The 15537-nt window shown below is 42.0% G+C and overlaps 2 protein-coding genes across 2 annotated transcripts in view; one reads left to right on the top strand and one right to left on the bottom strand.

Moving 5' to 3' along the window:
- The window catches only part of rims1a (regulating synaptic membrane exocytosis 1a), a gene marked incomplete at both ends in the record, with an annotated part of 107261 nt that extends 106980 nt beyond the window's left edge, over positions 1 to 281 (bottom strand). Inside the window, 1 exon segment of the mRNA XM_083775867.1 lies at positions 121 to 281. Within this exon segment, the coding sequence (XP_083631993.1) occupies positions 121 to 281 (161 nt within the window).
- A 2195-nt stretch (positions 282 to 2476) lies between these two features.
- Positions 2477 to 15091, top strand: asrgl1 (asparaginase and isoaspartyl peptidase 1). Its single transcript, XM_083775870.1, has 7 exons — positions 2477 to 2592; positions 3478 to 3685; positions 5508 to 5650; positions 6468 to 6622; positions 11037 to 11158; positions 13826 to 13936; positions 14273 to 15091. Exons 2-7 carry the CDS (start codon positions 3499 to 3501, stop codon positions 14509 to 14511), a joined length of 957 nt encoding a protein of 318 aa, XP_083631996.1. The 5' UTR covers positions 2477 to 2592; positions 3478 to 3498; the 3' UTR covers positions 14512 to 15091.
- Positions 15092 to 15537: the final 446 nt, after the last annotated feature.

Raw genomic sequence — 15537 nt, 5'->3', positions numbered from 1 at the left:
TCTCAATCAGTCTCTCTCTCTCTCTCTCTCTCTCTCTCTCTCTCTCTCTCTCTCTCTCTCTCTCTCTCTCTCTCTCTCTCAACATATCTCACCCCCTCTCTTCCTCTCTCTAGCTCTTACTTTAACATGGCCTCCTCCTTCGCCTCCTCCTCCCGTTGCCGAGCCAGCACAGCCATGATGATCTTCCTCTCCTCCTCCGTTAAATGGCTTAGGTCCGGCTCGGGGATGGCCGGCGCGACGGGTGGGCGCGGGCCGCCCCGAGGGCCCACCGAGGCGGACATGTTCTCTCCCCTCCTCTCCTCTCCTCCTCGGCGGCTCGGATCTCACGGACAGAAATCCCGCTGGCGGAGCCCACGGATCACGACATCATGGCCCACGGACGAATAAGCAGCAGCGGCAGCGTCTCGGGCAAGTGATGCAAGGTGGCGGAGGGCAGCCAGGGCGGCGGCGGTATAGTGGTGGTGGCGACGGTCCCAGGGATAGTGGTCGTGCCTCGGTTCCTGTTCCCCACTTCCAGCGCCTTCTTCTCCCTCTCCGGCTCTCGCTGCTCCGCTATCTTCTCCCCCCACCCCCCGCCCGCCCGCCCGCCGCCTCCTCTCCCCTCCACCACCACCTCCAGTTACGGGGAGCCCATACCTCCGATTGCGTACGCGGGGAACTCGCTTTCCGTCGGACCGGTCCGGGAGAGAGACGGTCCCTGGGTGAGAAAAGCCCGCCGTGGGTCTTCTTCGTCGGCCGGGTTTAGGCTGTCTGCAGGGCGAGGCGGAGGTTCCCTGTTTCTCCCAGCGCTGCTGATGCTACTGCTGCTGCTGTCAGGGAGATGGAGCCGTCAATGGGACCGCAGCCCCTTCCAGCGCGCTCACGCGTTCTGCAGCGGGAGCGCGCAACCCTCATTTGAGAATGGGGGGCTCAGTCACGGTAGAGGCAGGCGCGTACACGCCATTTGTCCCCTCGAACCCCTCACCCCCCCTCCCCCCACCCCAACATGTTCTCTTCCCATCCATCCCCAATCATTGTGTGTTTAAGTGAAACGTGCGCGGCGCCTCTTTTCTCCATCTCTTTCCTCCTTCTCCTCCTCATCAGTCCTTCCACATGCAGCCGCGGTGTTTGTCAGGATAGGGAGGATGGTGCTCACACTAGTCCCGTGAGGGCGGCAGCTGAAGTTGAGAGAGGAGTGAAGTGTATATGCGTAAAAAAGAACCACATGCACATGCCACTTGTGTTGTAGTTTAGTTACTTCAGTGTCAAACTTTGTTAAGTATATAGCCTGCATATGGCGTCCATGACTATAACGATTAGTAATAGCCTAGTACGTGGTTCAGAACTTCAGATCGGATCAAATAAGTAGAATGAATCAGCAGCAGCATACATTATAGAAACTAAAACGTTTCGGGGAAAAAAAAGTGAAAAAGCGATTTCAGCACCATGGCCAGCAACACGCTGGCCATGGTGCTGAAATCGCCTTTTCACTTTTTTGTTGATACAGTGCAGTGTTTCCTATGTTTCTGTTACTTCAGTTTTGATCGATCGATCGATCAATTGATTGATTGATTGATTGATTGATTGATTGATTGATTGATTGATTGACCAACCACCCAGATCCTACTCTGGTAGACAAGTAGAGAAACCCAATTAAGCGATTAAGTGTAACATTGAATGTTATTTTCCGATAGGTTGTAATAGTTGATTAACATTATAGATTTCATTGTATAACAAAAGGTTTTTAATAAACATATAGGCCTACTATTTAAGATAATACGATAAACCTTTATTGAGCCATGGGAGGGACATTCAGGTGTCATAGTGAGCAAGCATGAAAGTGAAACACAGGAAGGAGAGGTAACAGGTATAGGCTAATAAACAAACCAAGATGAATAAAATTAAAGACAAAATAGGTCAATTGTGAGCTGCTATATACTAAATATAAATGCAATGTAGGCCAACAATCACTAGGCTATAAGAAGTTATATAAATCTATTGCCACACATCTATCAGGCCTAGCTATACTTTAGATAACAATGGCATTAGTGTATGTAACTATATTCGCTTGAATTTTGATTCATATTATGTCTAATGGATATATTTAATTATGATAATAATGAGCATATGAGCTTTTAGTTTGAAATTACATTCGTCGTAGGCTTTTCCTGTGACGTAAATGTTTGACGTAGTGCTGGATCATAGAATCACCAATCACAGAAGTTGCTTTTCTCTTGTTCCAATCGCCCGGAGGGACGGTCACGTTGTGATTGGCTATGAGTCTATGAGACGTTCAAGAATAAGCATGTTCATCAATTTCACAAATAAGAGGGAGGTGTAAACAAACTAAATGTTTTTTAAACTAGAATGATCTTTGGAGTTAATATATAGAATAGACACACATAACTATCTTAAAATGTCTCCCCTTTATAACTCTGGTCTCGTCCCCCTGACAACCAGCTAGCCAATCGCAGCTTGGACATAGATTCTAGGGTATGGGATCTATACTGCATGTTAACAAATAGCTTAGATTTGCCAAAAAAGTGCCGTTATAGATTTGCCAAAAAACCCAGTGCCTTAAGGAGGCATAGATCGTCGAACATTCTGATTCTGGTAAGGTGGCTTAAACTCGCTCTTTTTCCTCTTTGAGTGCATTCGTCTTACAACACTTCTCATTTAAGCCTTTGATTATGTTTTGTCTTTTGCATTTTTTAGCCCATTCTGATAAAACGTCAGGTTAGCGGACTGTCAAAAAGATATGCATGCTCTTCTTCTTCTCAAAAAGTGAGGGACTCTCAGCCAGGGTTCCTTGAGCGGGTTCTATGGAGTATGGACCCCTGCAAGTCTGTACTGTACTGAGTCCTTACAGTATACAAATGGACCCGTTACAATACAGGGTCTACACTTAAGGGGGCTCGTTGGAATTTAAAAGCTTGAAAACCATGCACTGCTCTAGTGAAAACCAACATTCTGGCAGTCAACGTTCATATCGCCGTTGACTGAACAAACACTGCTGGTCTAGGTTTGACTATAGTCTAGCTATAGTAAACCGTATGCAATGTTGTATCTTGAGGTGCTTTAAAGGACCATCATTCATAGAAGTGATGAGACCGAGCGAGAGTGAATAAAAGTAGTTGAGAACTCGGGTTCCTGCTCCAAGATTAATTTCGCAATAGGCATACTGTTATTTCAGCTGATTCTTCTGTTCCTATATTGCATGGGGTTTCACTTTTTAGCTATTCATATTTCGTAGTATTCCCTATAGGCAATATAGTAGGCTATTTTGTCAGTGATACTGTAAATATGCATTTAAAATATGTGTTATAACACACATTGATTTTGCCTTAAAAGTTAGGCCTATATGTTTAGTAGTTTTATTGAAAAACTAAGATTTCTGGTCATATGATGGATTGAAAAAACACTGGTACAATATTTCATTTAGGCTATTAAACATATTGATGTGTTTCATATGTGTAAGTATCACCTCTCCCTCCACAGTCCCACCCTTGTTGATCCGTCATGTTGCCTGTGCTGGTGGTCCATGGAGGTGCAGGACAGATCCCTAGGGAGAGGGCGGACTTGTCTGGCGCTGGGGTGAAGGCGGCCGTCCGAGGCGGGTACTCCATCCTCCGGGGTGGGGGCAGTGCCATGGATGCTGTGGTAGAGGCAGTCACTCTGTTGGAAAATAACCCTGCCTTCAACGCAGGTATAGAGCACGGCCAAAATAGGTCTGTCACAATTATTACATATATACTGTAGGCCTAGTAATCGCCTATAACATCAATTATTTGATCATCACAATTATTTTTTGGATAATTGTTTCCATCGTGAAAAATAACAAAAATAGATCTACATTGTGAATGTGAGCTATACATTGATTGTATAATGTTATTAAATACAGTATGTCAGTCATTTCATTGTATAACAGAACGTTAGAAAATAAATAAATATTCTTTTTATACGTAATGTGCCAGTGTCAATGCCCAAAACACAATTAGTCATTAATCACAATTAGTAAAATTGCATTATTGTGACAGCCCTGCACACAAACACATTGCTGTACACATTGTACCTACATAAATAGGATGTATTGATTTCTGTACCCTTGATTAATATAAATATAGTTTGGTTAATGAATATACCATTTTATTTTACATCAAATCAATTCAAAGACAATTAACCAAGAGCCTCACAAGTCCATTCGGTAGTGCATGTTAAACTTTTGCCCAATGAGTCATAGGTATAGTAATACTGTACATTACATTACTGTTGACATTTCCAAAGCCTGCTAATTGTTATTTACATTTTTCAAGGACATAATTAGATTCCACTGGAAGTAGCTGCAAAGCTTACAACAAGGCTAATATCAAAACTAGTTAAACGCAAATATTCTATGACGTCTTAAAATATTGGAACATAGATGGACATGTAGCGTTGCAAAGCGAGTGCCAGATTTTAATATGACACGTTTTAGTTGATTTAGGCCTAGTTATTGCTTTGTTGGTGTATTTACTTGTGTTACCAGAACACATTGCAGACTACTAGTACCAATTACTTACTGTACAATAGATCGTCAGCCCGCTAAACTGAAGAAATAGAGCACTGAAGTCTGACGTCACTTTCAGTAGCGGGCGCCAATACACAGGTTCATGTATTTTTTTATTTGCATTGTAATCCCCATAGGGCGTTTTAGGTCGCTTCATATAAGAACTGTGTTTGAAAAACAAACCGACCACCCCGGCCTTTCTGTCAGGGGAGTGGCTGTGCGTCGTTAAGGATGTCCATTCATATTTGATACTGCCAGTTTCTGGAGAAAATGGAATTACTGTGGCCGCAAAAGCCTTGAAACTACATATGAAGGCAATGTCACTGCTAATATACATCACGCCCAGCTGTCAACACATTGCGTTCCTGAGATTCCTTGTTGACGTAAGCTCAGCTGGTGGTGACTCGACTCGTACTAACCACGAAACATTAAATATCAATAAAATTTAAATTTAAATAAACGTAATTAACATTCCGTTTCTGTTGTGCGACGGGCAGATGCAGCAACCTACCCCGAAATGTAGTCTCTGGGTTGTTTGACTCGTTTATAACGCATATTTTGTTACTATTTGGGTTTATTTGTACATTTCCAACCCTAACCCTAACCCTAACCCATATCCATATGAGTGAAAAGGCCGGGGTGAGCGGTTTATTTTTCAAACACAGTTATTATATGAGGCAATCTAAAATCCCCCCCTATGGAGATTACAATGCAAATAAAAAGTACATGAACCTGGGGACTGACGCCTTCTACTGACAGTGACGTCAGGACTTCGGTGCTCTATTGATTAGATTTGTGTCCAAAACGAAAAACAAGATCCAGGTTGAATTTGGCTTGAATTCCCATTCCAATCTGTGTCACTAAAACCCAATCTGAACTATAGTAAGAGTTTGCTGCATGAGTTTGATCATGCATTTCTGCTTTGATGACAATCCTTAAAACTAAAAACATTTGTATCTTCCTGTTTCCCATCATGCTTCAGGATGTGGGTCAGTGTTGAACTCCAAAGGGGAGGTAGAGATGGATGCCATAGTCATGGATGGCAGAACGCTAGCTAGTGGAGCTGTGTCCGCTGTACGCAACATAGCCAACCCTATCCAGCTAGCACGCCTGGTCATGGAAAAGGTAGCATGCACGCACGCACGCATACACGCACACAATATACAGGTCTTCAAGAAAAAGCCTTAATATAGAGATAGATAAAGATGCACCTACTGTATGTACTGATTGTGATGAAAAACAGATAATAAACAGATAAAAGATAAACACACCCATATTTCTATGTATGTATGTATGTATGTATGTATGTATCTGTATTTATTAATGACATGTTTATTTATGTTCTGTTTATCTATCATTCTGTAACAATGTAACGTCACTCAGTGGAAGCTACTCCTTGACTGCAAATCTGCAATGTAGCCTCGTTATTAATACAGTGCAATATGATCTTAGTATCCACACTTATAATGCATCCTGATTAATTATGAATATGCTTATACTAAATAGATGACTGCTTTTAAGCTAAGTTTAATGGCAACGTCTAGTCAAGGGCCACAGATGACCAACATTGTGCAGCATGTTGTCTCATTCCAACAGAACACCACATCCCATGAGTTTGCAATGCACTGATTTGTTCAAATAAAGATTTATGACTATTTAGCAAACAGCAGAGTACCTTGGACTTAGTTGTTACTGGTTACAAATCAGTAAGCAAAACCCTCTACTGCAGCAGAGCTACTCAGACAGTGCCCATGTGCTCTTATACCAGGTGATTTAGCTAATTAATTAATTAATCTGACTGTAGTGGTTGTTTTAATTAGGGAAATTACTTGGTGTAGTGTTTGGGTGGAATGCATGCACATGGCCATCTGTGACACATGTCTGGAAACGGTTGTTATAAATAGGGATTAAATGGGAAAGGGACCTTTGCCTTCTGTTCCAGACAAGTCATTTGTGTCTGACGGCGGAGGGTGCCAATCAGTTTGCACGGACCATGTGCGTACCAGAGGTACCAGCAGAGTCCCTCATCACAGACTACGCCCGCATGCGCTGGAGAAAGAACTTGGCCCCAGATGCCAACCCTGTGGAGTGCCAAATGTGAGATACATGATCAATTGTATTTGTAGTTTTAGGAAATACTCAACTTGTTGATGGTGTAGTGCAGTGATTCTCAACCAGGCGCGTCACCAGCATTCACTGAGAGTACGTTGCGAGTACGTAACAGATGATTTCATCCCCCCCACTTTTGACCTAACCTGACTCCGCCAGATTGCGGCAGTATTCACCAGTTCACCAGAGTTCACCAGTTCCCTCCTGCCTGCATCTGGGATCTCTCAAGCAGAAACGATGAACCCGGAAGTAGCGGGACAAACATTTGATATCTCCATAATAATTTCGCGTTGTAGTCTTGTTAGGTTGTGTTTACATTTGCGCTGTGGCAGCGCTTCAATATGTCATAAGTCTCGCGTTGATCTCGCCTCTAGCGGCCTCATACAGCCGCATATCGCTCCGTCCAGAATTGGACCGGAGTACATCATCTCTGCCTGAGAGTTCCCAGACTCTCCCTGCTGGCAGAATGCAAATGTTGTCCAGCAAGGGGAGTGATTTCACCAGGCTACTTTTGACAACCCTATTAAAAATAGAACTAAATAAATAAATAAAACGCACGGGCATCGTCCCCTCCCCACGCTCATCCCCCCCCCACCTTCAGATACCCTGCGACACCCTCGTTCTCAACCTTTGGCTGACAATGAAGTGACAATTTAAGGACTTTTAAGACTTATTTAATACCTCAAAAAAGTAATCAACACACTATACTATAAAAACTGGTCAAACATTGGCCAAATTGTCAAATAATATAAGAAAGAGGCAGAAATAGTGAAAATAGCTGATCTGCTATTTTTCACAATATTTTACTATGGAACCGAGTCAAACAAAATCTCAACTCCTACAATTCCAAGTGCTTATCAGGGTGGGAGTTCAAATATGATTCTTTTTGGGGGTCACGACCTGAAAAGGAAGTGTGCAAGCTACTGATTTAGAAGGCATCTGTAGAATTGGCCTCAGTGGCGGCCTTAAGGATCGGGATGCCCGTTCATGACGTCATACTTTTAATAATTCATAAAAATAAAATAAATTAAAGTTCAAAAGCATGAACAGCATACACAGTCAAGTAGAAAAATACACAAAAGCAGCTTGATTAAACAATTGTTTTCTTTAAGGTATAACTGGAAGGCAGCATAGGCTATACAATGATGCAATCGCAACTCTCAGCGTAGACCTAGAATGCCTGTGATCATTTAATTATACTTCGTAAATTTTCATGTATCTCAGGCATAGATCCCTTCTGGTAATGCTGGTAGAATTGGAATATGCGCGGCGTAAATGTGATAAATGCTCTGTCTGTACTCACCCATTAAATAATTCCAAAGACGTGGAGAGAAAAATGGTCCTATAGTTTTATATCCATGTGAAAGTTCTGGCACAAAACGTGTATTTAGTCAATTATCTCCACAAGAGATGCACACGGACATCTATCTCTCCGGGCGAGGGGGACCGGAAAAATCAATGAACTGATTTGACAAATACGTCATGTTTACAAATACGTCCCCTCGCCCGGAGAGAAAGATGTCCGTGTGCATCTCTTGAAAAAGTGGAGATAATTGACTAAATACACGTTTTGTGCCAGAACCTTCACATGGATATAAAACTATAGGACCATTTTTCTCTCCACGTCTTTGGAATTATTTAATGGGTGAGTACAGACGGAGCATTTATCACATTTACGCCACGCATATTCCAATTCTACCAGCATTACCAGAAGGGATCTATGCCTGAGATACATGAAAATTTACGAAGTATAATTAAATGATCACAGGCATTCTAGGTCTACTCTCAGCGCTGCTAGTGCAGTGAGTGCACACACTGGGAAGTGGGAACAATTTCAACCAAACAACACAGCTCAACGTGACATGGTGACAGATCAAGTACCTGCAGTGATTATTAGCTGCTGCCAACTAGGTAAGTGGACGTACAGGATGAGGCTGAATAATTGACAAGGCTGATTGGAAGGCTGCGATGCAACGCTATAACAATCAGAACTATTGAATAAGTCTTTTTTTTTGTTATCAAATGTTTTTTATTTTAAGACAAAAATCACAATAAGACACGTTAACAACATGAAAGACTTAAAGCAAACAAAACACATAAACAACACATAACAGCAAAAGCAAGGAACACAAAAACAAACAATCCCACCCACCCTCCCCCCCCCCCCCCCCCCCCCCCCCCCGAGACCAAAGATGCCACAAAATGTCATTACTCCTACTACTGTGCAATGGAAACAAAAAATAAATAAATAATTATAATGATAATAATAATAATAATGATTAAACCATGCCCTTAACCAAATCTGCAATACCAGACCAAATCTCAATGTTTTCCTCTTTTGCGCCATGCAATCTTGCTGTAGACATTTCTAGATAAATGATATCCAGAAAGGTCAAAGCCCATTGGCGAAATGACAATGTATGAGGCGGTTTCCAGTGCGAAGCAACCATCTTCTTTGCGGGATAGAGATGGGGAGGGTGTGATGTTAACTTGTAGAATAGTCGAAAGGTTAGTAGCAACCAAATTCCAAAATGTGAGGACACTCGGACACTCCCACACCATATGAAAGAATGTACCTATGGTGTTTGAAGTGCAGAATATTGAATAAGTCTTGAGTTATATTAGACAAACTGTTGAAACAAACTGTATTGTAGAGCAAAAGAAAAACAAAACTATTTATTTTCAACTTAAATGTCAAGGTTCTTTATCTCAGTTTAAAGGTAGGTCAAACCAAAATCATACAATTGAGCAATCAATCCCTTCAAAACGTAAATTAAATGTTCAATTCCCTTTAAATTCTCCCCTGCAATGTCCCTTTAAAGTAGCCGCAATTTGCAACTCTAGATTTTTTTACAATGGGTTGAATCTAGAGTTGCAATCCCCTCCATCCATTTCCTATTCATTATTTTCGGTTTCTGATCTGCTGGTCTTAAATGACGTTAAACTCACCAACATTGCAGCTGTAGTCCAAGCTTGAATTATCCTCTTTCAATCTGCCGAGCTTGTTTTTCATAAAAATCCACCGTAGACAATTTATGAGTTACTTTCTGTCCAAAATATTCCAAGAGTTCACAATCCGAGCCGCCATATTGTATTTTTGCAACGTGCCGTAAAACAAGATGTGAGGGGGAGCGCTTGTTTAATAGAATCTTACCTGCGCAGGTAAGACACCCAAAGAAGAGGCAGACGCAGTGTGACGCCCCATCACGCACAGCCTTCTATTAAACAAGCACTCCCCCTCACATCTTGTTTTACGGCACGTTGCAAAAATACAATATGGCGGCTCGGATTGTGAACTCTTGGAATATTTTGGACAGAAAGTAACTCATAACATGTCTACGGGGGATTTTTATGAAAAACAAGCTCGGCAGATTGAAAGAGGATAATTCAAGCTTGGACTACAGCTGCAATGTTGGTGAGTTTAACGTCATTTAAGACCAGCAGATCAGAAACCGAAAATAATGAATAGGAAATGGATGGAGGGGATTGCAACTCTAGATTCAACCCATTGTAAAAAAATCTAGAGTTGCAAATTGCGGCTACCTTTAAAGGTGCCCCAAAGTCAAAGTATCCCCAAAGTAATCCCGAAAAAGGTAATCCAAGTATCTAAGTATCCCGAACGTTGTAGATCCTCTTTTATTCAATTAGGTAGTCCAAAAAAGTTATGAAACAAAAAGGCAATGCATTGCTTACCGGAAAAAAGAAAAGGTATATGCTGCTCACCCAACCTTTAAGTCGGGAGTGGTCCGCTGGGTCCTTTGTTCACCAGCTCTGATCGTTTGTTCAGATCTCAAAGCCGCAGAAAGTGTCCGACCAAACTCTCTCTCCTTCCCTAAACAAAGTTCTTTGGTCAAACTGTGTGGTTGTTTGTGTTCAGTTCTGATTTGGCTTAGTATTGGCTTTGAAAGGAGGATGTATGACATGACAAAGAATAATAACCACACCAAACCCTCTTCTAACATGCCTAAAATGGAACCCCGGCTCGGCGCCTCATTTCCTGTTCTTTTATAGCTTTCTGGGAGTTCACTTCCTGGAACTATTTCCCCCACAGCTCCCCTTGTGATCAAACCTTGTCATTTGTCAACAGAAAATTGATGACCATGGTTCAACTACACAAAACACATTATATTCTCTGTACACTACATTTCAGTGTTAAATATTCAACCATAGTTTAAGCAACATATTCCCCAGTATGTTTCATTTTCTTTCAATACTCATACCAGGACAGGAAATACATTGTTTCACACATTTTATGTGGCAGTGTCACAATGCAATATTACTTCTACTACTACTAATACTACTACTATTTTATTTTGGCTGTTTCAATTGAAACGATTGAAACATATATAAGGCCGCCACTGGCAAATAAACAGGTCTTAATAAATGAATGCTTTGCGTGCAGGGGGAAGATGGGGACAGTGGGAGCAGTAGCAGTAGATGTGGCGGGGAACATAGCGTGTGCGACTTCTACGGGTGGTCTGCTAAACAAGATGGAGGGACGAGTGGGCGATACCGCCTGTATAGGTCAGTACCTCTAAGTTCCTACATATGTATGTAGTTAGAAGCTATGTCTGTTCTATTCCCTCTGGGGACGCTGTGGGCACTGAGGGGGTGTTCTCTCCTCTGGTCTCTATAATGCCTCCCCCTGGCCAGCCAGGGCGCCTGATGGAGGGGAAAGGAACTGGCTGGAATAACATGTTCCTTCCACACGCTACAGTACGTCCAACCGGGGAACCCCCCTCCCGCCCCCGCCCCTGTCAAGTCCAAACTCCTCATGCATTGAAGGAACCATGAGTCGGTCAGTCGGTTGCTCTCCCCAGGTCTGCAGAGGGAGTGTAGCGCCAAGGATTGCATTAGACAATTGACACTGGGTGAAAATAAATAATAGTTTACAAAAATCGTGGAATAAAAATGTAGAAGAAAAAAATTATCTATGTCTGTCTGTCCAAATCCTGTCTATCTATTAATGCATCCATCCATCATTGAAATAATGCCTGTTGGGTATGTTTCATGACAGAGCTACGAAACCCACCCACAATCCCATTTTAATCCATGGCTGGCCATGTTTAAGTACCCGAAATGTGTTGCAATTCTTGTGAAGCCGACTTCATAAGAATAGTACGGTACTAAGATACTGTATACTGCAAAAATGCAGTAAGTTCACTGGCTAGGTTGCATGATTTTATTATCTTGGCTAAAAATGCGAAGGGGTCAAAGAACAGTGATAACATGAAAATGCATTTGAGACTCTGACCATTGACCCTCAGGGGTTCGTAGAAGGATTTATGTGTTTGTGTCCGGCAGTGAAGTCTAGAGCTGCACACCACTTATGTCACTGCTGACGTACGCACACACACACACACCTAAATAGCCTAAATTATGTTAGAGACCGTTATGGTACAAATGCTTGCTCTTTTCTAAATGTAAATGGTGCATTTATATAGCGCTTTTATCCAAAGCATCGATTGTGCATTACATACAGTACATTACAAACATTCCCCCATTCCATACACCGATGGCAGAGGAAACCATGCAAGGCACCAACCTGCACATCGGAAGCAATTAGGGGTTCAGAGTCTTGCTCAAGGACACTTCGACACCAACTCTGGTTGCCCGGGATCGAACTGGGAACCTCACGGTTGCCATCCGGCTGTTCTACCGGCCACTCTACCCCTGAGCCACTGCCGCCCCTAGGTCTGCCGCCCCAGCATTTGGCTACATAATCAATACAATAGTATTCACAGAGGCTAACACGCCTCACAGTTGTGTATAGCCCATTCTGACCTGAGATCAGATTCTTACGAGGTTTCCGCCGGACACACACTGGTCTGATGAACCCATTCTGACCTGAGATCAGATTCTAAAAATGTCAGTCGCTCTTCGATTTTTCAAAAATAGCAGACCTACAAGCTCGTATCGCGCCACTCGGTGGCGCGATATGAGCTTGTAGATCTGCTATTTTTAAATAGCTAAAGCATAACATGATGCTGACACCAAAATGGGTGCCCGGTCAGAATGGGATAGAGTACAGAGCCGTGGTTTGTCCCGAGGTGGCATCAACCATGAGTGGAGTTTGATCTCAACCACTCCACCATTATCCGTTACTTATTTGTCACTATGAGTAAATGGGTGACTACTGCAGATATATAACAAGTTGATGTAAATGACCAACTTCGTAGATGACCAATAAGGTAACTAGAGGAAAAAGTTGAATACTACTCAAAACAATGATTTATGATTAAAAGTAAATATGATGAATTGTTTCAGGTCTAAATGAACAGGTCTAAAAACAGTTCCTATTTGTAACTGTTGACCCGAGAAACTTGTACTGTAAAATTGTACTGTAAACATTAAGGGAAACAGACAGCTAACTACGTATAGACTACAGAAAATGTCCATAAGATTTGTTTTATGTGTTCGACTGTTCGTTATTTTTTTACTTGGTTGTGATGTGATGTTTATACGTGATCCAATGAGAGCTGTCATGATACTAATTGTAACATGATACTATTATGTCAATAGTCATAAACTACCACTGCAAGTCATGACAGCATAATGACAGCTGTCATGACATGTCTAGATTCAACATGATTATGTCAGTCTCGTAATGGTGGATTCAGGTAAAGTGTTACAAACATGTTTATTCCATAGAGATTAGCTGTAAAACATCTGTGTGGTTGTACACCGTACAGGAGTAGCTCTACTCCCATGTCAATTAAAGTGACAGTATGCCAATGAACAAGGCCAATGTTCAATGTATACAATGGAGATGCACAGGGCTTAATCTGTTGTAGTTTGCTGGAAGACAAAATCAGCCTAGGCTTTCAAGTGTTGTTGACACTGCCACCTATTGTTGCTGGTTTGCAATTGCATTGCAAGCTAACCAAAAGCTATTTAAGAAAAATCAACTGAGATTTATACTTACTTGCCTTCTGTATGGAAGCCCTGTTGAATGAAACCCTTGAATCTTCAGAGAGTAAATTAATGTACATTTGTGGCACGGCTGTTTAACTCCATGAAACACAGGTCTCAAGGGCACTAAACAGACCCAAACACTTTCATAGCACCAGTGATACTGTATAGGCTATACAATATTGTCCTTAGAGTAATGCTTTCTGTGCCATGTGTGTGTGTGTGTGTGTGTGTGTGTGTGTGTGTGTGTGTGTGCGCGTGTGTGTGTGTGTGGGGTAGGGTGTGGGGGTTATGCCGATAACAAGGTTGGAGCAGTGTCTCCTACTGGACATGGAGAAGCCATCATGAAGGTCGTTCTAGCCAGACTTATCCTCTTCTACATGGAGCAAGGTCACTTTTACTTTTACCCTTTCATTCCATTCATGGCGTCACTCTCTCTGCCCTTCCTTCCAAGCCATTACCATCTCTGCATATGCATGTGACACTAATTCCCTCATCCCTTCCTAATACTGCTAATAATGACACTATATTATGACACCTTTCCTACATGAAACCTCACTTAACCTATGCTCTAGTCTACTATTTAGACTAGAGGCAAAATAAAACCTAAATTAAAATGCTCTACTATTCATACGACAATATAAAACCTAACTCAAGGTGCTTTAGTAGTAACATTAGAGAAAATATAAAACCTGTATTCACCTCTCATCTGCATTTTGCACGCAGGTCATCCTGCAGAGGAGGCCAGTGACTTGGGCCTGGCCTACATGAAAGAACGTGTGGCCGGTCTGGGTGGGGTGGTGACGGTGGACCCTCAGGGGAACTGGGCAGCCTGCTTCTCCAGCCAACAGATGTCCTGGGCTGCAGCACAGGAGGACACGCTCTACTACGGCCTGTACAAAGGGGAGTGCTTCACTCAGAGCATCGATGACCTGACTGAGAAGAAAGTTGATGGAGACGTTTAGAGTGCTGGCCTGCTGGGAAGTTATGGTGTGTGTGTGTGTGTGTGTGTGTGTGTGTGTGTGTGCAAGAGAGATAGAGAGATTTTCAGCCTATCTTCTTTGTCCGTCTCTGCATCCTAGACACACAAATTCATATTCATACTTGGTTATTTACCACAAGTGTTAGTTCATCCATGTTGTGGTTCCAGTTTATGTTCAAGAACATGTGGCACAAATGTCTTAATTGCGTTTTATTTTCACAATAGTGAGAAAGAGAGAGTGTGAGCAAGTAAATAGCATGAGGGAGACAGTGAGAGAAAGATGGAGATTCTTGCCTGTGTCTGGGTAGACCGGTAGACACACACATTTGTGTGAAAATCTCTAGAAAGCTTTGCCCCCTCTCTAGAACAGAGCTGAAGGAGGCGTCTACCTTTTTATTTCTATCTATGGTGTTGTCACATAGAAACACAAGTCACCCAGAAGATATTAATGGGTGGGATTTCCTCACAGGAGGATAAAACATTATGCATTGCCTTTAATTAGGCTAGTAATAATCAGGCTATAGGATTAGGAACTATTAGGTAATGTTTATATTAGAATTACCTGGTGGATAGGAAACTACAGTACTGTGAAACTACCTGAAATCATGAAGTGTTAAAACCACTGACTACATCTACGCTCATTCAACTTTCATGTCTAGTTCTACAATTTATAATTTATGCATTTAGCAGACACTCTTATCGAGAGGGACTCATCCAAGATTTGGTTCTAGTCTAAGTTTTAAAACAATGTACATTTCTTGTAAAATGCATTTTATTTTCACAATCTGTATTTTGTATTGGAAAAGTGAGATTTTTTTTTACCAGAAATGGCTCTTTTAACTTTCAATCTTCTCTAGGAAATACAGTACATAAACACTGCTTGAACCCAGATTCTAAGTGTACAGCCCTGTTTGGCACCTCTTGATTGTTTGGCTTTGTGTCCAAAACAAAGCCAGTGTTTAAAGTTTTGTCAATTGTATAATGCTGATACTGAGCCTTTTAAAAGTAA

This window comes from Protomyctophum parallelum, assembly GCF_964188405.1.
Source record: "Protomyctophum parallelum genome assembly, chromosome: 10".
Taxonomy (NCBI): domain Eukaryota; kingdom Metazoa; phylum Chordata; class Actinopteri; order Myctophiformes; family Myctophidae; genus Protomyctophum; species Protomyctophum parallelum.
This window is presented reverse-complemented; position numbering and strand designations above follow the sequence as displayed.